Source organism: Bombina bombina, chromosome 2, assembly GCF_027579735.1.
Source record: "Bombina bombina isolate aBomBom1 chromosome 2, aBomBom1.pri, whole genome shotgun sequence".
Lineage (NCBI taxonomy): Eukaryota > Metazoa > Chordata > Amphibia > Anura > Bombinatoridae > Bombina > Bombina bombina.
Genome location: NC_069500.1, coordinates 197,107,620 through 197,134,034, shown reverse-complemented (window position 1 = coordinate 197,134,034; position 26,415 = coordinate 197,107,620). Strand labels below are relative to the sequence as shown.

At 38.9% G+C, this 26,415-nt stretch overlaps 1 protein-coding gene across 2 annotated transcripts in view; it reads right to left on the bottom strand.

Annotated features, from left to right (window-relative positions):
* Window positions 1-26,415, bottom strand: part of ANKRA2 (ankyrin repeat family A member 2) — a 70,512-nt gene that overhangs the window by 40,151 nt on the left and 3,946 nt on the right. For both annotated transcript variants that reach the window (XM_053701425.1, XM_053701427.1), the window contains exon 3: window positions 4,231-4,389. In XM_053701425.1, coding sequence (XP_053557400.1) covers window positions 4,231-4,389 — 159 coding nt within the window. The remainder of the gene's footprint in view (window positions 1-4,230; window positions 4,390-26,415) is intronic.

Below are 26,415 nucleotides of genomic sequence, written 5' to 3'. Positions count from 1 at the left end.
ATACAGGGAGTGCAGAATTATTAGGCAAATGAGTATTTTGACCACATCATCCTCTTTATGCATGTTGTCTTACTCCAAGCTGTATAGGCTCGAAAGCCTACTACCAATTAAGCATATTAGCTGATGTGCATCTCTGTAATGAGAAGGGGTGTGGTCTAATGACATCAACACCCTATATCAGGTGTGCATAATTATTAGGCAACTTCCTTTCCTTTGGCAAAATGGGTCAAAAGAAGGACTTGACAGGCTCAGAAAAGTAAAAAATAGTGAGATATCTTGCAGAGGGATGCAGCACTCTTAAAATTGCAAAGCTTCTGAAGCGTGATCATCGAACAATCAAGCGTTTCATTCAAAATAGTCAACAGGGTCGCAAGAAGCGTGTGGAAAAACCAAGGCGCAAAATAACTGCACATGAACTGAGAAAAGTCAAGCGTGCAGTTGCCAAGATGCCACTTGCCACCAGTTTGGCCATATTTCAGAGCTGCAACATCACTGGAGTGCCCAAAAGCACAAGGTGTGCAATACTCAGAGACATGGCCAAGGTAAGAAAGGCTGAAAGACGACCACCACTGAACAAGACACACAAGCTGAAACGTCAAGACTGGGCCAAGAAATATCTCAAGACTGATTTTTCTAAGGTTTTATGGACTGATGAAATGAGAGTGAGTCTTGATGGGCCAGATGGATGGGCCCGTGGCTGGATTGGTAAAGGGCAGAGAGCTCCAGTCCGACTCAGGCGCCAGCAAGGTGGAGGTGGAGTACTGGTTTGGGCTGGTATCATCAAAGATGAGCTTGTGGGGCCTTTTCGGGTTGAGGATGGAGTCAAGCTCAACTCCCAGTCCTACTGCCAGTTTCTGGAAGACACCTTCTTCAAGCAGTGGTACAGGAAGAAGTCTGCATCCTTCAAGAAAAACATGATTTTCATGCAGGACAATGCTCCATCACACGCGTCCAAGTACTCCACAGCGTGGCTGGCAAGAAAGGGTATAAAAGAAGAAAATCTAATGACATGGCCTCCTTGTTCACCTGATCTGAACCCCATTGAGAACCTGTGGTCCATCATCAAATGTGAGATTTACAAGGAGGGAAAACAGTACACCTCTCTGAACAGTGTCTGGGAGGCTGTGGTTGCTGCTGCACGCAATGTTGATGGTGAACAGATCAAAACACTGACAGAATCCATGGATGGCAGGCTTTTGAGTGTCCTTGCAAAGAAAGGTGGCTATATTGGTCACTGATTTGTTTTTGTTTTGTTTTTGAATGTCAGAAATGTATATTTGTGAATGTTGAGATGTTATATTGGTTTCACTGGTAAAAATAAATAATTGAAATGGGTATATATTTGTTTTTTGTTAAGTTGCCTAATAATTATGCACAGTAATAGTCACCTGCACACACAGATATCCCCCTAAAATAGCTATAACTAAAAACAAACTAAAAACTACTTCCAAAACTATTCAGCTTTGATATTAATGAGTTTATTGGGTTCATTGAGAACATGGTTGTTGTTCAATAATAAAATTAATCCTCAAAAATACAACTTGCCTAATAATTCTGCACTCCCTGTATATATATATCTGTGTATGTGTGTGTGTATATCTATATTTGTATGTGTGTGTGTGTGTGTATACCTATATATCTATCTGTGTGTGTATATATATATATATATATATATATATTCAGGACAAAATAAAAAAAGCTTGATAATTTCTATGTTGTTCATTCTATCATCTGCACATTATGTGATCTCCAAATGATTACCTAACCTAACCGTGTTGCTGCTGCTCAGTATGCAGAACGACATGGCTCAGGGGAATTAGCAGCTCTGTTTTACGACCTAGAGCCAGCTAAATGAGAAGCGATAATCACGTTAGTCAGGACAGACGTCAGCTGTTGTTGAACTGCTGTGAGATGGGTCCGGGGCTGCACCACTGCAGTGAGAAGTTGAAGTATTAGGCTGGTTACATAAGCCTGCACTACAATAAACAGGGCAGTACAGCACTAGAAGCAGGCGGCCCTTTCTTTCTCACTGCACCAGTGAAGTTCCTTGTGAGAGGTGAGTCAGAGTAAGCAGGGAGGAATATAAAGCAGAGAAAAAAGCAAAAACTGACTTAAAGGGCGCAATATTGCCGTGACTGTTCCCTGCTAGTGCTATAGCGCTTCTTTCTACTGTAAATAATAAAAGGATCATAGGTCATCAGTGTCGCACTATGGAAAATGACGTACAGGGCAATGTGCTGACGGGAATGCCCCCCGCACTCTGTTGTAGCGTGCCCTCCTTTGATAGGAATAACAATAAAGATCCTCCTGTAATAATGCTCTCTTGCTCTGCAAAATTAAATTAAAAAAAAAATGTGTTAGTGAGGCCTGCCACCAGGGCCCCCGACAGCAGTCACTCCTTTCACAACCTGATGGCAGCCCTGCAGCAGTCTGTGTGTGCGGCAGTAATAATGGGTGGGGGTAAGGTAACCAGAGGTTCAGCGTGTATGCCCTATGGTCAGTCCAGGCCTGATCTAATATGTCCTACATGTATTGTGAATACAAAAAAAAGAGTTAATTATTAGGAACATTTTAAATAATAAAAAAAAAAACTACAACACTCTGATCGCATAAGTCTGCACAACATTTCATAATGGGGCTATAGCTGTGTTCACAGCCCCAATCACATTCTAAATCATGACTGTAGGTAAGTAATATACACCTGCCATGAATGAAAGTGATTCTGATTAAACTCAAATTACAGTCAGCTGTTGCTGAAGGATTTGCTTGAATGTTTTGAGTTGTATCCTACTGGGAGAGCTATGACCGGAAAGGAGTTGCCAAAGAAACTGTGAGAGCTAATTGTAGAAATGTACCAATCGAGAAAGGGTTTTAGATGAATATCAAAGGCAATGGATGTTCAATGGAGCACTGTCAAAACCATCAATGGAGAAAATGTGGCAAAATAGAAACATTGCAAAGATCAGGACAGCCCGCCAAAAGCTGATGAGAGGACAAGGAGAAAACTCATCAGGGAGGCTACCTAGAAGCCAACAGCAAAGCTGGTACCAGTCACTCCTTGCATGTGACCACCATCTCTCGTATTCTGCATATGTCTGGGCTATGGGGTAGGGTGTAGCAGTCCTTGTTTTCAATAAGCTAGGAGAGATTCCATAATTAAAACGTTCATTTTATTGAATACATACGTAAAAACAACAAGGGCACAGCAGACAGGTACTGGGGTAGGGTGGCAAGACAAAAACTCTCTTAAAAAAAGGAACATCCAAGCCAGTCTAAATTTTACCTAGAAAATCATTAAGCTATGCCAAACCATGTGGGAAAATGTTCCATGGTCTCACAAGACAAAGTTGGAACTTTTCATACTAAATTGTTAAATATATGTTTGGCGCAAAGCCAATAAAGCTCATCATCCAATGAACACCATACCGACTTTGAAGCTGGGTCAGGGGCTCTTGTCAAGATAGATGGGAAAATGAATAGCTCCAAATACCAAGATATTTTGGCACAAAACTTGCTGGCCTCTGTTAGAAAGCTGAAGAGTAATTTCACATTCCAACATAACAAAGCCCTAAAGCACACAACCAAGTCGACCAACACATGGCTTCAGAAAAGGAAGATCTAACTCTTGGCATGGCCCGGTCAGAGCCCAAACATCATTGACAACCTGTAGAATGACCTAAAGACAGCTGTACATAGGAAATCCTAAGCTAAGTTTGCTGCTGTAATAAGTGCAAAAGCTGCTTCCACAAACTATGCAGACTTGTGCAATCAGGGTGTGATAGTTGTTAATTTAAAATCTTCCTAATAATTAACTATTTGTTTTTCTCTCTCAGTTTTTGTTTGTAGGAAGATCACATTACAGATGGAATAAGTCTGACATTTACATTGCTCTTATTTCTGTCTTTACATTTCAAAACCCTGCAATTTCATAAGGGTGTTTGCACTTATTATATCAACTGTAAATACTTAATACAGTAACCTGAATGAAGGTAAACATATTAATTACAATGATAACCAACTTATGTGATAATGGAGATAGTATTACATAAAGTAGTGAGTCTAAAAGCATAGATTAAGTAACTATGAACAAAACATGTGCAGTACACTTTATACAAATATACAATCTTTTGTTGAGGTCTTCAAGCATTTTATTTCTATGATCTAGCTTTTATCAAATCTGAATATAAAGCGGTGTCTAAATATCATTAGCAAAAGCTGAGCAGTGCTTACAGTTCACCAATAAAGGAGTAGTGGAAACTTCGTTTCCCCTGTGCTTGTTTGTCAGGGTGGTCGATTGCTTGATAGGAGAGAAATGTTTGGTTGTAGACGGAGTGTAAACGTGTCGGACCTGTACTCCAGGAGATGGAGACGTGTGAATATTGCATTCAGCTAGTGGGAAGAAGAAGGAAAGGTAAACAAATTAAAAAACAAAAAAATACACAAATCCTTTGCAACAATAATTTATGAGCAGTGAAGCTTATATAGTAACAAAAAGCATGTCACTGTGTATTACTGCATTTCCATAAATATAAAAAAAGGAATAAGAATAAGGCCAATATTAAAAAAAAAAAAAAGGAAAAAGAATAAGGCTAATGGGATTTATGGTGAGCGGCAAGTCAAGATAGCCATTAACTAGCAACGCTCCATGCTAGTCTAAGCTTTTCATACTCTTTGTGGTCACAATTTTCGTCATCCTACCTCCACTGGCAATCTAAGTGCTTTGGGAAATCTTCTGGATCAAGACCTATCATCTCTTGGTTACCTAGGAGTCATTTAATATTAATATAGCCATTTGGCTTTTTGGCATATCCTTCCATTCCCAGCAAACTACATATGACACTTGACATTTTGGCCAAAATTGAGTATATCGTCAATAACCTGAACAAAATATTCATGCCTCTATTTGAATTGCAACAAATGGCAACAGATTATGTCTTACAACAGTTTGGAGGGAGTATATAGACTTCCTGTGGGAAATCACACTGTAAGGGCCCGATACAGATATTGGAAAACTGACTCCACTAGTAATAACATGGCTCTCATGCATGTGAGCTCGTAGCTCCCCCGGAGTCGTTGGATTTCCTGCATCGAGCATACCATAAAATGTGAGGATTAGCTCCTACAGACGGGCCGTTGGAGATGGTACAACGAGACATCATTTATGTCATATAATTTGTGAGTGACATTATGTAATATATATATTTACACATCTACATATATGATGTAGAGAAAGAATTTATTTATATGTGAAAATCTGGCTAATGTAAGTTGCATTAAATTCTAAAATCAGAATTTGACTCAGACCAGTTGCTAAAATAAATACTACAGACAAGGATGTCTCAAATATACAAACTTCAAAGGAAGCTTATCACATTGTACTCTCAGGTTTGAACTTCCATATAAGGAGCTTCCTGCCTGTAGAGTGGGTAATACAATTAGTTCATTATAGGCCCCTGTGGTGACGCAGAATCTGTACTTTAGTGGAGATATGCTCAGAATCCTAGGATACAGTAAGTTAACAGATACATGTGATAATCAACATGATGGATCACAAGGTCCTTTTGAAGTCCCAATACACAATATGTTGTCTAAAAGAGACATATTTTCATATTGTGGAGGTTGAAATCAAAAGAGTTTGAAGATTTAAAGTTTAAACAAATCGTTTATATAGTTTTCATATAAGTTAACATACTGAATACTAGTAATAATAATAATAATATAAATATATATATATATATATATATATAGGTTCCGAGGGATATCTCATGTCTCACCCATGTTGCACCATATACTAAATATGAAGTGAAGTAAATATGTGTCTGTATTGATGTTTAAAAGGTTTGACAAACTGTTTCAGAATAAACAGTGGGTTTGAAATGAATACATATGAAATAGGCTGTCCTATAAATATTATCATAGACATGAGTCCATGCACTAAAACGTTATTTAACCCCTTAAGGACCAAGGCCATTTTTCAATTTCTTTCCCTTAAGGACCAGGGCTATTTTTAAATTTCTGCGGTGTTTGTGTTTAGCTGCAATTTTCCTCTTACTCATTAACTGTACACACACATATTATATACCGTTTTTCTCGCCATTAAATGGACTTTCTAAAGATACCATTATTTTCATCATATCTTATAATTTATCATAATTTTTTTTATAAAATATGATGAAAAAATGGAAAAAAACACACTTTTGCTAACTTTGAACCCCAAAATCTGTTGCACATCTACAACCTCCAAAAAACACCCATGCTAAATAGTTTCTAAATTTTGTCCTGAGTTTAGAAATACCCAATGTTTACATGTTCTTTGCTTTTTATGCAAGTTATAGGGCAATAAGTACAAGTAGCACTTCGCTATTTCCAAACCATTTTTTTTTTCAAAATTAGCGCTAGTTACATTGGAACACTGATATCTGTCTGGAATCCCTGAATATCCCTTGACATGTATATATATATTTTTTTAGTAGACATCCCAAAATATTGATCTAGGCCCATTTTGGTATAGTTTATGCCACCATTTCACTGCCAAATGCGATCAAATAAAAAAAATCGTTCACTTTTTCACTAACTTTTTCACAAATATTAGGTTTCTCACTGAAATTATTTACAAACAACTTGTGCAATAATGGCACAAATGGTTGTACATGCTTCTCTGGGATCCCCTTTGTTCAGAAATAGCAGACATATATGGCTTTGGCTTTGCTTTTTGGTAATTAGAAGGCCGCTAAATGCTGCTGCGCACCACATTTGTATTAGGCCCAGCAGTGAAGGGGTTAATTAGGGAGCTTGTAGGGTTAATTTTAGCTTTAGTGTAGTGTAGTAGACAACCCAAAGTATTGATCTAGGCCAATTTTGATATATTTCATGCCACCATTTCACCGCCAAATGCGATCAAATAAAAAAACAGAATTTATGTTTACCTGATAAATTACTTTCTCCAACGGTGTGTCCGGTCCACGGCGTCATCCTTACTTGTGGGATATTCTCTTCCCCAACAGGAAATGGCAAAGAGCCCAGCAAAGCTGGTCACATGATCCCTCCTAAGCTCCGCCTTCCCCAGTCATTCGACCGACGTAAAGGAGGAATATTTGCATAGGAGAAATCATATGATACCGTGGTGACTGTAGTTAAAGAAAATAAATTATCAGACCTGATTAAAAAAACCAGGGCGGGCCGTGGACCGGACACACCGTTGGAGAAAGTAATTTATCAGGTAAACATAAATTCTGTTTTCTCCAACATAGGTGTGTCCGGTCCACGGCGTCATCCTTACTTGTGGGAACCAATACCAAAGCTTTAGGACACGGATGAAGGGAGGGAGCAAATCAGGTCACCTAGATGGAAGGCACCACGGCTTGCAAAACCTTTCTCCCAAAAATAGCCTCAGAAGAAGCAAAAGTATCAAATTTGTAAAATTTAGTAAAAGTGTGCAGTGAAGACCAAGTCGCTGCCTTACATATCTGATCAACAGAAGCCTCGTTCTTGAAGGCCCATGTGGAAGCCACAGCCCTAGTGGAATGAGCTGTGATTCTTTCAGGAGGCTGCCGTCCGGCAGTCTCGTAAGCCAATCTGATGATGCTTTTAAGCCAAAAAGAGAGAGAGGTAGAAGTTGCTTTTTGACCTCTCCTTTTACCAGAATAAACAACAAACAAGGAAGATGTTTGTCTAAAATCCTTTGTAGCATCTAAATAGAATTTTAGAGCACGAACTACATCCAAATTGTGCAACAAACGTTCCTTCTTTGAAACTGGATTCGGACACAAAGAAGGCACGACTATCTCCTGGTTAATGTTTTTGTTAGAAACAACTTTCGGAAGAAACCCAGGTTTAGTACGCAAAACCACCTTATCTGCATGGAACACCAGATAAGGAGGAGAACACTGCAGAGCAGATAACTCTGAAACTCTTCTAGCAGAAGAAATTGCAACCAAAAACAAAACTTTCCAAGATAATAACTTAATATCAACGGAATGTAAGGGTTCAAACGGAACCCCCTGAAGAACAGAAAGAACTAAATTGAGACTCCAAGGAGGAGTCAAAGGTTTGTAAACAGGCTTGATTCTAACCAGAGCCTGAACAAAGGCTTGAACATCTGGCACAGCTGCCAGCTTTTTGTGAAGTAACACAGACAAGGCAGAAATCTGTCCCTTCAAAGAACTTGCAGATAATCCTTTCTCCAAACCTTCTTGAAGAAAGGATAGAATCTTAGGAATTTTTATCTTGTCCCAAGGGAATCCTTTAGATTCACACCAACAGATATATTTTTTCCATATTTTGTGGTAGATTTTTCTAGTTACAGGCTTTCTGGCCTGAACAAGAGTATCAATGACAGAATCTGAGAACCCTCGCTTTGATAAGATCAAGCGTTCAATCTCCAAGCAGTCAGTTGGAGTGAGACCAGATTCGGGTGTTCGAACGGACCTTGAACAAGAAGATCTCGTCTCAAAGGTAGCTTCCATGGTGGAGCCGATGACATATTCACCAGGTCTGCATACCAAGTCCTGCGTGGCCACGCAGGAGCTATCAAGATCACCGATGCCCTCTCCTGATTGATCCTGGCTACCAGCCTGGGGATGAGAGGAAACGGCGGGAATACATAAGCTAGTTTGAAGGTCCAAGGTGCTACTAGTGCATCTACTAGAGTCGCCTTGGGATCCCTGGATCTGGACCCGTAGCAAGGAACCTTGAAGTTCTGACGAGAGGCCATCAGATCCATGTCTGGAATGCCCCACAATTGAGTAATTTGGGCAAAGATTTCCGGATGGAGTTCCCACTCCCCCGGATGAAATGTCTGACGACTCAGAAAATCCGCTTCCCAATTTTCCACTCCTGGGATGTGGATTGCAGACAAGTGGCAGGAGTGAGTCTCCGCCCATTGAATGATTTTGGTCACTTCTTCCATCGCCAGGGAACTCCTTGTTCCCCCCTGATGGTTGATGTACGCAACAGTCGTCATGTTGTCTGATTGAAACTGTATGAATTTGGCCTTTGCTAGCTGAGGCCAAGCCTTGAGAGCATTGAATATCGCTCTCAGTTCCAGAATATTTATCGGGAGAAGAGATTCTTCCCGAGACCAAAGACCCTGAGCTTTCAGGGGTCCCCAGACCGCGCCCCAGCCCACCAGACTGGCGTCGGTCGTGACAATGACCCACTCTGGTCTGCGGAAGCTCATCCCCTGTGACAGGTTGTCCAGGGACAGCCACCAACGGAGTGAATCTCTGGTCCTCTGATCTACTGGTATCGTCGGAGACAAGTCTGTATAATCCCCATTCCACTGACTGAGCATGCACAGTTGTAATGGTCTTAGATGAATTCGCGCAAAAGGAACTATGTCCATTGCCGCTACCATCAAACCTATTACTTCCATGCACTGCGCTATGGAAGGAAGAGGAACAGAATGAAGTATTTGACAAGAGTTTAGAAGTTTTGATTTTCTGGCCTCTGTCAGAAAAATCCTCATTTCTAAGGAGTCTATTATTGTTCCCAAGAAGGCAACCCTTGTTGACGGAGATAGAGAACTTTTTTCTACGTTCACTTTCCACCCGTGAGATATGAGAAAGGCCAGGACAATGTCCGTCTGAGCCTTTGCTTGTGGAAGGGACGACGCTTGAATCAGTATGTCGTCCAAGTAAGGTACTACTGCAATGCCCCTTGGTCTTAGCACCGCTAGAAGGGACCCTAGTACCTTTGTGAAAATTCTTGGAGCAGTGGCTAATCCGAACGGAAGAGCCACAAACTGGTAATGCTTGTCCAGGAATGCGAACCTTAGGAACCGATGATGTTCCTTGTGGATAGGAATATGTAGATACGCATCCTTTAAATCCACCGTGGTCATGAATTGACCTTCCTGGATGGAAGGAAGAATTGTTCGAATGGTTTCCATTTTGAACGATGGAACCTTGAGAAACTTGTTTAGGATCTTGAGATCTAAGATTGGTCTGAATGTTCCCTCTTTTTTGGGAACTACGAACAGATTGGAGTAGAACCCCATCCCTTGTTCTCCTAATGGAACAGGATGAATCACTCCCATTTTTAACAGGTCTTCTACACAATGTAAGAATGCCTGTTTTTTTATGTGGTCTGAAGACAATTGAGACCTGTGGAACCTCCCCCTTGGGGGAAGCCCCTTGAATTCCAGAAGATAACCTTGGGAGACTATTTCTAGCGCCCAAGGATCCAGAACATCTCTTGCCCAAGCCTGAGCGAAGAGAGAGAGTCTGCCCCCCACCAGATCCGGTCCCGGATCGGGGGCCAACATCTCATGCTGTCTTGGTAGCAGTGGCAGGTTTCTTGGCCTGCTTACCTTTGTTCCAGCCTTGCATTGGCCTCCAGGCTGGCTTGGCTTGAGAAGTATTACCCTCTTGCTTAGAGGACGTAGCACTTGGGGCTGGTCCGTTTCTGCGAAAGGGACGAAAATTAGGTTTATTTTTGGCCTTGAAAGACCTATCCTGAGGAAGGGCGTGGCCCTTGCCCCCAGTGATATCAGAAATAATCTCTTTCAAGTCAGGGCCAAACAGCGTTTTCCCCTTGAAAGGAATGTTAAGCAATTTGTTCTTGGAAGACGCATCCGCTGACCAAGATTTTAGCCAAAGCGCTCTGCGCGCCACAATAGCAAACCCAGAATTTTTCACGCTAATCTAGCCAATTGCAAAGTGGCGTCTAGGGTGAAAGAGTTAGCCAATTTGAGAGCATGAATTCTGTCCAAAATCTCCTTATAAGAAGAATCTTTATTGAGCGCCTTTTCTAGTTCATCGAACCAGAAACACGCTGCTGTAGTGACAGGAACAATGCATGAAATTGGTTGTAGAAGGTAACCTTGCTGAACAAACATCTTTTTAAGCAAACCCTCTAATTTTTTATCCATAGGATCTTTGAAAGCACAACTATCTTCTATGGGTATAGTGGTGCGTTTGTTTAGAGTAGAAACCGCCCCCTCGACCTTGGGGACTGTCTGCCATAAGTCCTTTCTGGGGTCGACCATAGGAAACAATTTCTTAAATATAGGGGGAGGGACGAAATGTATGCCGGGCCTTTCCCATTCTTTATTTACAATGTCCGCCACCCGCTTGGGTATAGGAAAAGCTTCGGGGGGCCCCGGGACCTCTAGGAACTTGTCCATTTTACATAATTTCTCTGGAATGACCAAATTCTCACAATCATCCAGAGTAGATAACACCTCCTTAAGCAGGGCGCGGAGATGTTCCAATTTAAATTTAAATGTAATCACATCAGGTTCAGCTTGTTGAGAAATTTTCCCTGAATCTGAAATTTCTCCCTCAGACAAAACCTCCCTGGCCCCCTCAGACTGGTGTAGGGGCACTTCAGAACCAGTATCATCAGCGTCCTCATGCTCTTCAGTATTTTCTAAAACAGAGCAGTCGCGCTTTCGCTGATAAGTGGGCATTTTGGCTAAAATGTTTTTGATAGAATTATCCATTACAGCCGTTAATTGTTGCATAGTAAGGAGTATTGGCGCACTAGATGTACTAGGGGCCTCCTGTGTGGGCAAGACTGGTGTAGACGAAGGAGGGGATGATGCAGTACCATGCTTACTCCCCTCACTTGAGGAATCATCTTGGGCATCATTTTCTCTAAATTTTGTGTCACATAAATCACATCTATTTAAATGAGAAGGAACCTTGGCTTCCCCACATACAGAACACAGTCTATCTGGTAGTTCAGACATGTTAAACAGGCATAAACTTGATAACAAAGTATAAAAAACGTTTTAAAATAAAACCGTTACTGTCACTTTAAATTTTAAACTGAACACACTTTATTACTGCAAATGTGAAAAAGTATGAAGGAATTGTTCAAAATTCACCAAAATTTCACCACAGTGTCTTAAAGCCTTAAAAATATTGCACACCAAATTTGAAAGCTTTAACTCTTAAAATAACGGAACCGGAGCCGTTTTTATAATTAACCCCTTTACAGTCCCTGGTATCTGCTTTGCTGAGACCCAACCAAGCCCCAAGGGGAATACGATACCAAATGACGCCTTCAGAAAGTCTTTTCTATGTATCAGAGCTCCTCACACATGCATCTGCATGTCATGCTTCCCAAAAACAAGTGCGCAATAGAGGCGCGAAAATGAGGCTCTGCCTATGATTAGGGAAAGCCCCTAGAGAGTAAGGTGTCCAATACAGTGCCTGCCGGTTATTTTACATAATTCCCAAGAATAAAATAATTCCTCAAAGCTATGAAGTATAAAATATGCTTATATAACAATCGTTTTAGCCCAGAAAAAGTCTACAGTCTTAAAAGCCCTTGTGAAGCCCTTTTTTTCTCATGTAATAAAAATGGCTTACAGGATCCCATAGGGAAAATGACAGCTTCCAGCATTACATCGTCTTGTTAGAAATGTGTCATACCTCAAGCAGCAAAAGTCTGCTCACTGTTTCCCCCAACTGAAGTTAATTCCTCTCAACAGTCCTGTGTGGAAACAGCCATCGATTTTAGTAACGGTTGCTAAAATCATTTTCCTCTTACAAACAGAAATCTTCATCTCTTTTCTGTTTCAGAGTAAATAGTACATACCAGCACTATTTTAAAATAACAAACTCTTGATTGAATAATAAAAACTACAGTTAAACACCAAAAAACTCTAAGCCATCTCCGTGGAGATGTTGCCTGTACAACGGCAAAGAGAATGACTGGGGAAGGCGGAGCTTAGGAGGGATCATGTGACCAGCTTTGCTGGGCTCTTTGCCATTTCCTGTTGGGGAAGAGAATATCCCACAAGTAAGGATGACGCCGTGGACCGGACACACCTATGTTGGAGAAAAAATGTTCACTTTTTCACTAACTTTGGGTTTCTCACTGAAATTATTTACAAACAGCTTGTGCAATTATGGCACAAATGGTTGTAAATGCTTCTCTGGGATCCCCTTTGTTCAGAAATAGCAGACATATATGGCTTTGGCATTGCTTTTTGGTAATTAGAAGGCCGCTAAATGCCGCTGCGCACCAAACTTGTATTATGCCCAGCAGTGACGAGGTTAATTAGGTAGCTTGTAGGGAGCTTGAAGGGTTAATTATAGCTTTAGTGTAGAAATCAGTCTCCCACCTGACACATCCCACCCCCTGATCCCTCCCAAACAGCTCTCTTCCCTCCCCCACCCCACAATTGTCCCCGCCATCTTAAGTTCTGGCAGAAAGTCTGCCAGTACTAAAATAAAAGTTTTATTTTGTTTTTATTAATTATTAAAAATTTTTTATCATATTCTGCTGTGTAGGATCCCCCCTTAGCCCCCAACCTGCCTGATCCCCCTCAATTAGCTCTCTAACCCTCCTCCCACTATTAGCCACAATTTTGGGTACTGGCAGCTGTCTGCCAGTACCCACTTTGCATAATAACTTTTTTTTATTTTTATAAACCTAACTTTTTCTGTAGTGTAGCTGCCCCCCTCCATACCCTACACCCTCCCCCTCCCAGATCATTTCCAGATCACCCCCAGATCACTGCTCCTCTGCACCCACCACCCTCTCCCACCAAAAAAAACCCCAGCAACTGTCTGTCTTAGATCGCGGGTGCGCGCGCACGCCCCTCACCATCAGCGCGCGCTCCCGCGCATACCGGCATAGAGAATAGCCGGAAGGAACTTCCCAAATGATGGGCCGCCCACCCACCTCCCTTCAATGGCTCCCACCCACCAACGATTGGCACCATCACTGGCCAATGCAGGGAGGGCCACAGAGTGGCTCTCTCTGCATCGGTGTGCCTAAAAAGGTATTGCAGTGATGCCTCAATATTGAGGCATCACTACAATGCCTTGAAAGGGTCTGGAAGCGATCAGGATTGCTTCCAGACGCTTGAAACCCTTAACGACGTACAGGGTACGTCTCTGGTCTTTAAAGACCAGTTTGTGTAAGACGTACCCTGTACAACATGCGTGGTTAAGGGACACTGAACCCAATTTTTTTTCTTTCGTGATTCAGATAGAGCATGAAATTTTAAGCAACTTTCTAATTTACTCCTATTAACAAATTTTATTCATTCTCTGGTATCTTTATTTGAAATGCAAGAATGTAAGTTTAGATGCCGGCCCATTTTTGGTGAACAGCCTGGGTTGTTCTTGCTGATTGGTGGATAAATTCATCCACCAATAAAAAAAGTGCTGTCCAGAGTACTGAACAAAAAAAAGCTTAGATGCATTCTGTTTAAAATAAACGGCTAGATTACGAGTTTTGTGTTATGATTGAAAAAGCCTCATAATACTGCTTTTTCACTACCGCTGGTATTAAGAGTCTTGCAGGTATAGCTGTACCGCACACTTTTTTTGCCGTAACGCAACGTAAATACTGCACCTTTCAAAAAGTCCTTTATCAATGGGACTTCCATAACGCCGTTATTACGAGTTTTGCCTGGGAGGCCAAAAAGTGAGTGGTACAGCCTATACCGTCAAGATTCGTTCTGCTATCTAAAGTCAGTAGTTATGGGTTTTACGTTACAAATCTGTAGCATAAAACTCATAACTAAAGTGTTACAAAGTACACTAGCACCCATAAACTAACTATTAACCCGCCACTTTAAAAATGTATTAACCCCTAATCTGCCGCTCTGGACATCGCTGCCACTATAATAAACATATTAACCACTAAACCGCCGCACTCCTGCATCACAAACACTAGTTAAATATTATTAACCCCTAATCTGCCGCCCCCAACCTAACCCCCGCCAGTATACTAAAAAGTTATTAACCCCTAAACCTAACACCCCTAACTTAAATATAATTAAAATAAATCTAAAGAAAAATTACTATCATTAACTAAATAATTCCTATTTAAAACTAAATACTTACCTGTAAAATAAACCCTAAGCTAGCTACAATATAACTAATAGTTACATTGTAGCTAGTTAAGGTTTTATTTTTATTTCACAGCTAAGTTTGTATTTATTTTAACTAGGTAGACTAGTTAGTAAATAATTAACTATTAACTATTTACTAGCTAACTAGTTCAAATAAATACAAATTTACCTGTAAAATAAAACCTAACCTGTCTTACACTAACACCTAACATTACACTACAATTAAATAAATTACATTAATTAAATACAATTAACTAAATTACAAAAAAAAAACACTAAATTACACAAAATAAAAAAGAAATGATCAAATATTTAAACTAATTACACCAAATCTAATAGCCCTATCAAAATAAAAAAGCCCCCACCAAAATAAAAAAAAAACCTAGCCTAAACTAAACTGCCAATAGCCCTTAAAAGGGCCTTTTGCGGGGCATTGCCCCAAATAAATCAGCTCTTTTACCTGTAAAAAAAAATACAAACAGCACCCCAACAGTAAAACCCACCACCCACACAACCAACCCCCCCCCCCCAAACAAAATCCTATCTAAAAAACCTAAGCTCCCCATTGCCCTGAAAAGGGCATTTGGATGGGCATTGCCCTTAAAAGGGCATTTAGCTCTTTTCCATTGCCCAAACCCTAAGCTAAAAATAAAACCCAACCTGTAAACCCTTAAAAAAAAATAACACTAACCCCCGAAGATCCACTTACAGTTTTTGAAGACCGGACATCCATCCTCATCAAGCCGGGAGAAGTCTTCATCCAAGCAGGCAGAAGTCCTCAACGAAGCCGGGAGAAGTCTTCATCCAAGCGGCAAGAAGTGGTCCTTCCTGTGGGAAATCACACTGTAAGGGCCTGATACAGATATTGGAAACTGACTCCACTAGTAATAACATGGCTCTCATGCATGTGAGCTCGTAGCTCCCCCGGAGTCGTTGGATTTCCTGCATCGAGCATACCCTAAAAAGTGAGGATTAGCTACTACAGACGGGCCGTTGGAGATGGTACAACGAGACATCATTTATGTCATATAATTTGTGAGTGACATTATGTAATATATATATTTACACATCTACATATATGATGTAGAGAAAGAATTTTGCTCTTTTCCATTGCCCAAACCCTAAGCTAAAAATAAAACTCAACCTATAAACCCTTAAAAAAACCTAACACCAACCCCCGAAGATCCACTTACAGTTTTTGAAGACCGGACATCCATCCTCATCAAGCCGGGAGAAGTCTTCATCCAATCGGGGAGAAGTCCTCAACGAAGCCGGGAGAAGTCTTCGTCCAAGCGGCAAGAAGTGGTCCTCCAGACGGGCAGAAGTCTTCATCCAGACAGCATCTTCTATCTTCATCCGTCCGAAGCTGAGCGGCTCTATCTTCAAGACATCCGGCGCGGAGCATTCTCTTCTGAAGATGGCTTCTGAAAAATGAAGGTTCCTTTAAGGGACGCCATCCAAGATGGCGTCCCTTGAATTCCGATTGGCTGATAGAATTATATCAGCCAATCAGAATTAAAGTTTAAAAAAATCAGCCAATCCAATCAGTCAATAGGTTTGAGCTCGCATTCTATTGGCTGTTCCAATCAGCCAATAGACTGCGAGCTAAATTCTATTGGTTGATGCAATCAGCCAATAGGATCTTTTAAACTTTAATTCCGATTGACAAAAGAGGATGCTCCGCGCGGGATGTCTTGAAGATGGAGCTGCTCCGCGTTGGAAGGATGAAGATAGAAGATGCCGTCTGGATGAAGACTTCTGCCCGCCTGGAGGACCACTTCTTGCCGCTTGGATGAAGACTTCTCCCGGCTTCGTTGAGGACTTCTGCCCGCTTGGATGAAGACTTCTCCCGGCTTGATGAGGATGGATGTCCGGTCTTCAAAAACTGTAAGTGGATCTTTGGGGGATAGTGTTAGGTTTTTTAAGGGTTTATTGGGTGGGCTTTATTTTTAGCTTAGGGTTTGGCCAATGGAAAAGAGCTAAATGCCCTTTTAAGGGCAATGCCCATCCAAATGCCCTTTTCAGGGCAATGGGGAGCTTAGGTTTTTTAGATAGGATTTTATTTGGGGGGGTTGGTTGTGTGGGTGGTGGGTTTTTCTGTTGGGGGGTTGTTTGTATTTTTTTTTTTACAGGTAAAAGAGCCGATTTATTTGGGGCAATGCCCCGCAAAAGGCCCTTTTAAGGGCTTTTGGCAGTTTATTGTAGGCTAGGGTTTTTTTTTTTATTTTGACGGGGCTTTTTTATTTTGATAGGGCTATTAGATTAGGGGTAATTAGTTTAAATATTTGATAATTTCTCTTTTATTTTGTGTAATTTAGTGTTTTTTATTTTTTGTAATTTAGTTAATTGTATTTAATTAATGTAATTTATTTAACTGTAGTGTAAGACAGGTTAGGTTTTATTTTACAGGTAAATTTGTATTTATTTTAACTATTAAAATAAATTAATAACTATTTACTAACTAGTCTACCTAGTTAAAATAAATACAAACTTACCTGTAAAATAATAAAAAAACCTAAGGTAGCTACAATGTAACTATTAGTTATATTGTAGCTAGCTTAGGGTTTATTTTATAGGTAAGTATTTAGTTTTAAATAGGAATTATTTAGGTATTAATTGTATTTTTTATTTAGATTTATTTTAATTATGTTAAAGTTAATGGGTGTTAGGGTTAGACTTAGGGTTAGGTTTAGGGGTTAATAACTTTAATATAGTGGCGGCGACGTTGGGGGCGGAAGATTAGGGGTTAATAAGTGTAATGTAGGTAGCGACGACATTGGGGGCAGCAGATTAGGGGGTTAATAAGTGTAGATTGGGGCAGCAGATTAGGGGTTAATTAATTTATGTAGGTTGCGGCGACGTTGGGGGCGGCAGATTAGGGGTTAATAAGTGTAGGTAGGTGGTGGCGACATTGGGGGCGGCAGATTAGCGGTTAATAAGTGTAATGTAGGTGGCGGCGATGTCGGGGGCAGCAGATTAGGGGCATTTAGACTCGGGTTTATGTTAGGGTGTTAGGTGTAAACATAACTTTTCTTTCCCCATATGAATCAATCGGGCTGCGTTACGGAGCTTTATGCTCCTTTATTGCAGGTGTTAGGCTTTTTTTTAGCCGGCTCTCCCCATTGATGTCTATGGGGAAATCGTGCACTAGCATGTAAAAAAACAGCTCAAAGCAGCGCTGGTATTTGTGTGCGGTATGGAGCTCAACGCTGCCATATTGCCTGCTAACGCCGGGTTTTTGCAAACCTGTAATAGCAGCGCTATAGGGAGATGAGGTGAGCGGTGACAATAACTTGCAAATTATTACCGAGCCGCTCATAATGCAAAACTCGTAATCTGGGCGAAAGATAGCAAGAGAACAAACAAAAATTGTTAATAGGAGTAAATTCAAAAGTTGCTTAAAATATTATGCTCTCTCTGAATCATGATAGAAAAAAAATTGGGTTCAGTGTCCCTTTAAGACGTGAAATGATGAAATAAAATATATATATCAAATAGTCAATAATAATAAAATCAAATATATATATATATATACATATACACACACAAAATGATATCAGTTCCAACAGAATTCTACTTGCAGGTATGTATGGAATATAGAGATAACTGGAAAATGTGGTGATATAATATCAGAAGATGAAATTAAAAATAATTAAACTTCCTGAAATATTAATTATTAAAGGGACACTGACTCCAAATGTTTTCTTTCGTGATTCAGATAGAGCATGACATTTTAAGCAACTTTCTAATTTACTCCTATTATCAAATTTTCTTCATTCTCTTGGTATCTTTATTTGAAATACAAGAATGTAAGTTGAGATGCCGGCCCATTTTTGGTGAACAACCTGGGTTGTTCTTGCTGATAGGTGGATAAATTAATCCACCAATAAAAAAGTGCAGTCCAGAGTTCTGAACCAAAAAAAGCATTGATGCCTTCTTTTTCAAATAAAGATAGCAAGAGAACGAAGAAAAATTGATAATAGGAGTAAATTAGAAAGTTGCTTAAAATTGCATGCTCTATCTGAATCACGAAAGAAAAAAATTTGGGCTCAGTGTCCCTTTAACATAGTACTAGAATTATTAAAATCCTTTTAAGTCCCCTAATAGAAATATGACTTAAGTACATATCTTAAGACATTGTCAATAGGAAATATATATTATATGTATATATAGATATACAATATACCCATGTTTGGACTTAAAGGGACATAATACTCATATGCTAAATCACTTGAAACTGATGCAGTATAACTGTAAAAAGCTGACAGGAAAATATCACCTGAGCATCTCTATGTAAAAAAGGAAGATATTTTACCTCACAATTTCCTCAGCTCAGCAGAGTAAGTTCTGTGTAAAAAGTTATACTCAGCTGCTCCCAGCTGCAGGTAAAAAAAATAAAAAAAATGAAGAAATGAACAGCAGCCAATCAGCATCAGCAGTGCTGAGGTCATGAACTCTTACTGTGATCTCATGAGATTTGACTTAACTCTCATGAGATTTCATAGTAAGCTTCCTTTACCTGATTGGTGAAATAATATGAGAGTGCACGATGCTAGTCCCTTCAGATGTCCCAGGACAAACACACTAAAATGCTGCTTAGAAATCCTTTACAATGGGAGGTGGCTACTGAGGAACTTTTGAGGTAAAATATCTTTCTTTTTTACATAGAGATGTTCAAGTGATATTTTCTAGTCAACTTTTTACAGCTATGCTGCATCACTTTCAAGTGTTTAAACATTTGGGTATTATGGCCCTTTAAATATAGGTGCTCAGTCAAATTAAACAATCACATATATATTAACCAGATGCTTTATTAAAGCTAGGAAATAATAAGCATGTTGAATATATATTTTATGAAAATATATATATTGTTCTGTACTTTAAAGTATTTTACTGATAAAACCACATTCCAATTCATGTTGCCCCCGGAGTTCAATACGAGAATAGCAGCCAAAAAGATACTTGATTGAGAGGCATTCCCCAGTGCCAATGAGAGCTGAGTTCAGACTCAAAGGGCGTACCCAGAGAAATTCTATTGAATGATTCAATAATGAAGGAGAAGTCTATCACTGATATAGGCTTTCGCACCAGTGTTAATTTTTTCGACTAAAACTAGACTAAAATTAGTATAAAACGAAAGAAATTCCAATGACTAAAATACGACTAAAACAAAATGGCATTTTAGTCAAAAGTCTATAACTAAATCAAAACAAAATTTACTGACTAAAACAAAATTTGCTGACAAAAACATTCTATGCAATGTGTTATAATCAATCCATATCTAATTACTGCTCTTTAATACAAATAAAGACATGTTATATACCACAACAGTTAAACCTGTTAAATCTGTATTGCATGTTCAAACCTTAATCCCATAAATAAAAACAGGTAAATAAACCTTTACTCCATGAGTATATAATGAGTTTGGAAGTTCTAGAGCAGTGCTAATATTGCTGCCGAAAAATGTTCAAATCTGTGAACAATCAATTGATTCCTCCTATAGAAATAAGCATAACCAACGAGTATGGGTTTAAGTTATGCTGTGCCTGTGCTAGCTGCAGAAACTTATTGTTGTGTTGAGTTACTTGATACTTATTTTAATTATTAACAGAGAACTGTTAAAGTTTTTATATTGGGTAATATGTGCAATACAGCCAATACAGTTTACAGTTTTGTTTTTTAATATTTTAAAGTTGCACTTCTGTTTGTTTATGAAACTTGGTTTTATTTAATTTTAAGTTTAATAAAGGCGTTATATATCACAACGGTTAAATCTGTGTCTGTATTGCATGTTTAAACCTTAATACCATAAATAACAGGTGTTATGTTTACTCCTGGAGTATATAATCAGTTTGCAAATTATGGAGAAATGCTTAAATAATGCATTACACTTTAACTAAACCCTTAAGATTTTAGTCGACTAAAATCTACTGGAGATTTAGTCGACTAAAACTAAAACAATTTAGATGACTAAAATACGATTAAAACTAAAATGGCATTTTAGTCAAAAGACTAAAACTAAGACTAAATCGAAATTTGCCGTCAAAATTAACACTGTTTCGTACTATGCAAAAGAGGGACAGACTCACTTTGTTAAACAAGAGACTCACACCGTTTGGGCCTGCTTTTTTGGATAAGTCTCTGAACCCTGGTTGAAAAACTCTCTTAAAAGGAAAGAGATATAAACTCTGTGACCTGTTACCCTGTTTACAAAGAAATAGTGGAATTTCCTTCACATATGACGATAGAAATATCTGGAATATTGAACTCTCAAATTGGTTTACTGGTAACGTGTCAGCGATTGTTTTAAGTAATTTTAATAGACTTTAGCAAAGATATTCTTTATATCCATAGTTTAACTGAAGCTGTGATTTATAGTGATAATTTAATACTTAATAGACCTGTCTAGTCTATAAATAATTATATTAGTGCGAAGTAACTTTATTATTAAGAAGAGGGGTTTTGCAGTCCATACTTATAAATTTATTTTTTTAAATTTACTGTGAAATCCCTTAAGAATTGCACATGAATTGGTTATTGTGTTGATAATTTATACATTTCTCTGGTTGATTATTTGAAGTGATATAAGGCTATTTTTGACTAGTTGTTAAACAATAATCTCCTGCAAATTCCATTAGACTTATTGAATTTGAGCTAAGATTCCTATTTTAATATTGGGATATATTTTGTTAATCAAGTGTTATATCATTAATACATATTTTGGCATTGGATTAATTTTATAAATTGTTCAAGTAAACTTTAATTGTGATATTTGATACGAAATTAATTTTTGAGTTAAGGTTAACTTCTAGATAATATTATCCATACACAGAATAACTGATCATTCCATTGAATATTAAATGACCTAAAAGTTTTTATAGCGTTTTGAATTACCTTGAGGTTGTAATAATCAGTATATATATATGTGTGGTCATAAGTGATATTCAGTTACTACATAAATATAATCAATGTGTTCATAAAGATTAACTGGTCAGAATTTAGGAATTCATTTAATTTGAGATTAAATATTAATTTTTATAATAATTTTGTCATAATTTCTAGATATCTCAATAGCATTTTGGAATACACTACAGAGATTATATAATGTTTCACTGAAGTGTATTGATAAGATTCTACTATATTAATTGGAGGTATTGCTGACGATAGTTTTATGATTATTAATATTCATACTTCCATTAATCAAAAATATTGTTAAATATATAACACGTTGGAGGACACTCCTGAGATGTACTAATATTATTAGAATATACTGCTGAGATATTCTAATAGACAAAATGATATCATATTACTGGAGGTTATTAGTGAAATCAACTAAATAAATAATATTGTAACCTAAATTAAATATAATAATATATCTGGTGGCAACATTAGATTAAATACACCAATTTGACCACGTATGAAACCCATTAAATAACTCACTCCTCAAACCCTAAAATAACCTTCTCCATTTTCATCTCTCTCCTCTACCCACCAGCACCACCCCCCTCATCTACATTCAGCGCTCAAGACCTAGCTGACTACTTTTTCAATAAAACAATTACCATCCGAAAAAACATCCCTACACAAGCCTGCAATCTCCCACCTTCGCTCCCAGTCTCCCCTCTGCCACTCTCTGCACCCTCCTCCCAACCACTGAGAGTGAAGTGGCTTCCCTATTGTCTTCCTTACACCTTACTACCTGCCCACTTGACCCTATTCCTTCACATCCAATACCTTCTCTGTCTCCCACCCTGACTCCAGCTCTTACTCACATATTCAACCTATCCCTTTCTACCGGCTCATTCCCTGCCTCCTTCAAACATGCAAAGGTCACCCCCATCCTCAAAATACCCTCCCTTGACCGTAACTCTCCTGCAAACTACCGCCCCATATCACTGCTCCCACTAGCTTAAAAAATCCTTGAAAAACTAGTTTTCGACCTCCTAACCCACTTCCTGTCCTCCAACTCATTGCTCGACCCCTGCAATCTGGCTTCCGTCCCCAACACTCAACTGAGACTGACCTCACCAAGGTTACAAATTATCTCCTTTCTGCTAAAAACAAAGGCTACTACTCTATACTCATCTTACTTGACCACTCTGCTGCCTTTGACACTGTTGACCATCCCCTTCTCCTACGGACTCTCAGCTCGCTTGGAATCTGTGACACTGCACTCTCCTGGATTCACTCTTATCTCTCTAACAGATCCTTCTCCATCTCCTTTGCTGGTGACTCCTCCTCTCTATTGCCTCTGTCTGTTGGAGTACCTCAAGGCTCTGTCCTGGGTCCTCTACTCATCTCTATTTACACTTCTTCACTGGGTAAACTTATCAACAGCTATGGCTTTGATACCCAGATCTACCTTTTCACCCCTGCACTCTCTCCTTCTGTCAATTCTAACATCAGCAACCGCTTATCTGGCATTTCCTCATGGATGGCATCCTACCACCTAAAAATAAACATGTCCAAGACGGAACTACTTCTAATCCCCCCCCCCCCCCTCTAACTCTACTCCAGTTTCTAATTTTTCCATCACTGTTGGTGGCACCACTATCTCCCCATCACCCCAAGTCCGCTGCCTTGGAGTCACACTTGACTCAAATCTCTCCTTCATTGTTTATTTGTCTCAATAAAAAAATTTTGCTCAAAAAAAAAAATCTCTCCTTCATTCCCCACATCCAATTGCTCTCTTCATCCTGCCGAAACCACCTACGCAAAATCTCCAAAATTTGTCCGTTTCTGAGTGCTGAAACTACTAAACAGCAAATCCACTCCCTGGTAATTTCCAGACTTGACAACTGTAATAACTTACTAACTGGCCTCCCTCTCTCCCCTTCAATCTATCCTAAATGCATCTGCCAGGCTAATCCACCTCTCTCGATGCTGTTTCTGCTGCACCTCTCTGTGAGTCCCTTCACTGGCTCCCCATTCACAGCAGAGTTAAATTCAAAATTCTCACCCTGACCTACAAAGCCCTCACCAATGCTGCCCCACCCTACCTGTCCTCACTCATCAATATACTCCAGCCCGCCCCCTAAGATCCAACAGTGACCTGCTCCTTGTGTACTCTACCATCACCTCCTCTCATGCTAGACTACAGGACTTCTCTCGTATCGGCACCAATCCTCTGGAACGCACTTCCTTGAGCGGTCAAACCTATTTGTTCAGGGTAGCTTATCACCAGACTCATTAACAAATGAACTTCACTTACCTAACAGTTGCCCTCATCTATCTCCTCACTAATATCATTCTCACCTTTGCAGTCCCCACCTCCTATTTCTCATTCTCCCTCCCATCTAGATTGTAAATTCTCATGGGAATAGGACCCTCAATTCCCAATGTATTTGTCTGTAAAATTTTGTCTTTTATTGTATTGTTTCTCCGTTGTACTTTTATCCTTGTACCCATGGGCAGCGCTGCGGAATCTGTTGGCGCTTTATAAATGAATAATAATAATAATAATAATAATAATTAAGGGCAAAAAAAAACTCACTAACTAACTTATGAATAAATCTCTGCTATGGCTGTGTGTGCTTGGCAATGGTGAGATACTACACTCATTTTCTATGTGCTTTCAAAACCTGCAATGTACCGCTTTGGAGATAATATATCAGTGTTATGTTGGTGATATCCAGCATGCACCTTTGAAGATGGATGTGTCAGCTTCACACACTGGGGATAGGCAGCCTGCATTCTTCAAGTACTTCTATTTATCTGCAATCTGTGTTGGTATTGGATAAACTGTACTGATATATTGACATAATATATACTCTGCATTCTTTAAAACATGCTGACTTTTTATTCAAAGTTCTTGTCTTCTTATTGCTGTTCGGCAACTTGTGTATGAGCTTCGCCCCTTTTTTACAGCAACAAACACAGTCACTTAATTGCTGCATGAAAATCTTGAAATACCCTTCTGTTCACTTAAATCAGCTTTGTTAAGGTAATAGATAATTTATGAAGAGCTGGTTCATAACCTTATTCTATTTTGCCTCTCCTGCTGACACAATAATTTATAACAGTGTCTATGGTTGTATAGTCATTATAGCTATGATGACTGCAGAAATTTACTATACCACTGTTTATAGTTAGACTACTTTAAGTTTATTTCTATTTTATATATTTAGGTATACTTTCAGCTACCTCCCAGCTAATTGTGTAGTCAGCATTTCATTTTTTCTTATTATAAGGTTAGTGAAGGTGGAATGTATCCTCTCTGTTTCATTGTTTTATGTTCAGGGATGTTAAAACACACCTCTATAGTTTGCACATTTGATCTGGGAATAAATAAGATTCATATTTATACAGCAAGTGTCTTATTATTTCAGTTGATTCCACTCATTTTATGTGAGTCATGAATAAAGTATACAATTTATTGCAGCTGTATCTAAAAAGGGAATTGTAATTTGACAGTTTCCCACCAAATTACTTTTAATATAAATTGACACTGTCAATTAGTGGCCATTATTTTATTTATCCATTAATCAGTAGAATTTGTGTTCTAACATTTTATATCTTATTCTAAATTCTGATTCTAATATTTTAGTCATGTATTACTTTAATAATAAAAGATCTCAACCTTATGACACTAGGTTTATGATTCCTGCACTCAGGTACTTCAGCAAGGTCTAGTTGGACAATCAGATCCTCTACGTTTAAAATAGTTAGTTGCTCTTTGACTTAAAATGGTTAAAGTAACCCCATGAGTGTCTTCTATAGTGTATATGCAAGCCTATTCTTTCATTTGGTACAATGCTTTGAAGACTTGATATTCAGTAATAGATTACTTTTAAAACCTTGATATAAGCTGGTTTTGGTACTTACTTATATGTATGTATCTAAATTAAGCATAAATTGAAATGTAATCTGTTCCCTGTATTGATCTGAGACATGGGCAAGAAAGAGAGATTCTTTTCCACAGACAATGGGTTCAGTTATAGTTATGTTTCTACCATTTATGTTGATATACTATTTATCATTGATATACTAAGTAATTGGTTTTGTTAAGTAACTATAAAATACTAGTTACTTACTTCACGCTATAAAACGTACTATGTCTTTTGATTACTATGTACCATGTACAAATTGTCTAGAATCACACACATACATATGATTCATTAAAATTATGGGGGGAGATAAAAAACTGAAATTAAAATCCTCCATGTCTCAAAATTAAATCAATGTAAATATTTGCATAGGAAATTAGCACATCTAGGCAAGTATCCCTGCTTGCTTTTCTGGGGAAAAGCAAGCAGGGATACTTGCCTAGATGTGCTAATTTCCTATGCAAATATTTACATTGATATATATATATATATATATATACACATATACATACACACATTTCAGGGGAAAAGCGCTCTAGCGACTTAGCCACTCCACTTCAATGGCGATGTACCACGACACTATGGAGGAGAGGGTATGTGGAGAGAGTTGTCTCAAGAGCAGCAGAGAGTGTCTCCGTAAATGACACAAAGAAAAAACAACACAGGATACAAGTACTGCGTAAAAGGCATGAACTCCACAACACAGTACCTGCACACGATTTACCTGTCTACCCTGCTCTTACCTGAGCACTGTGTACATTGTTTGGATTA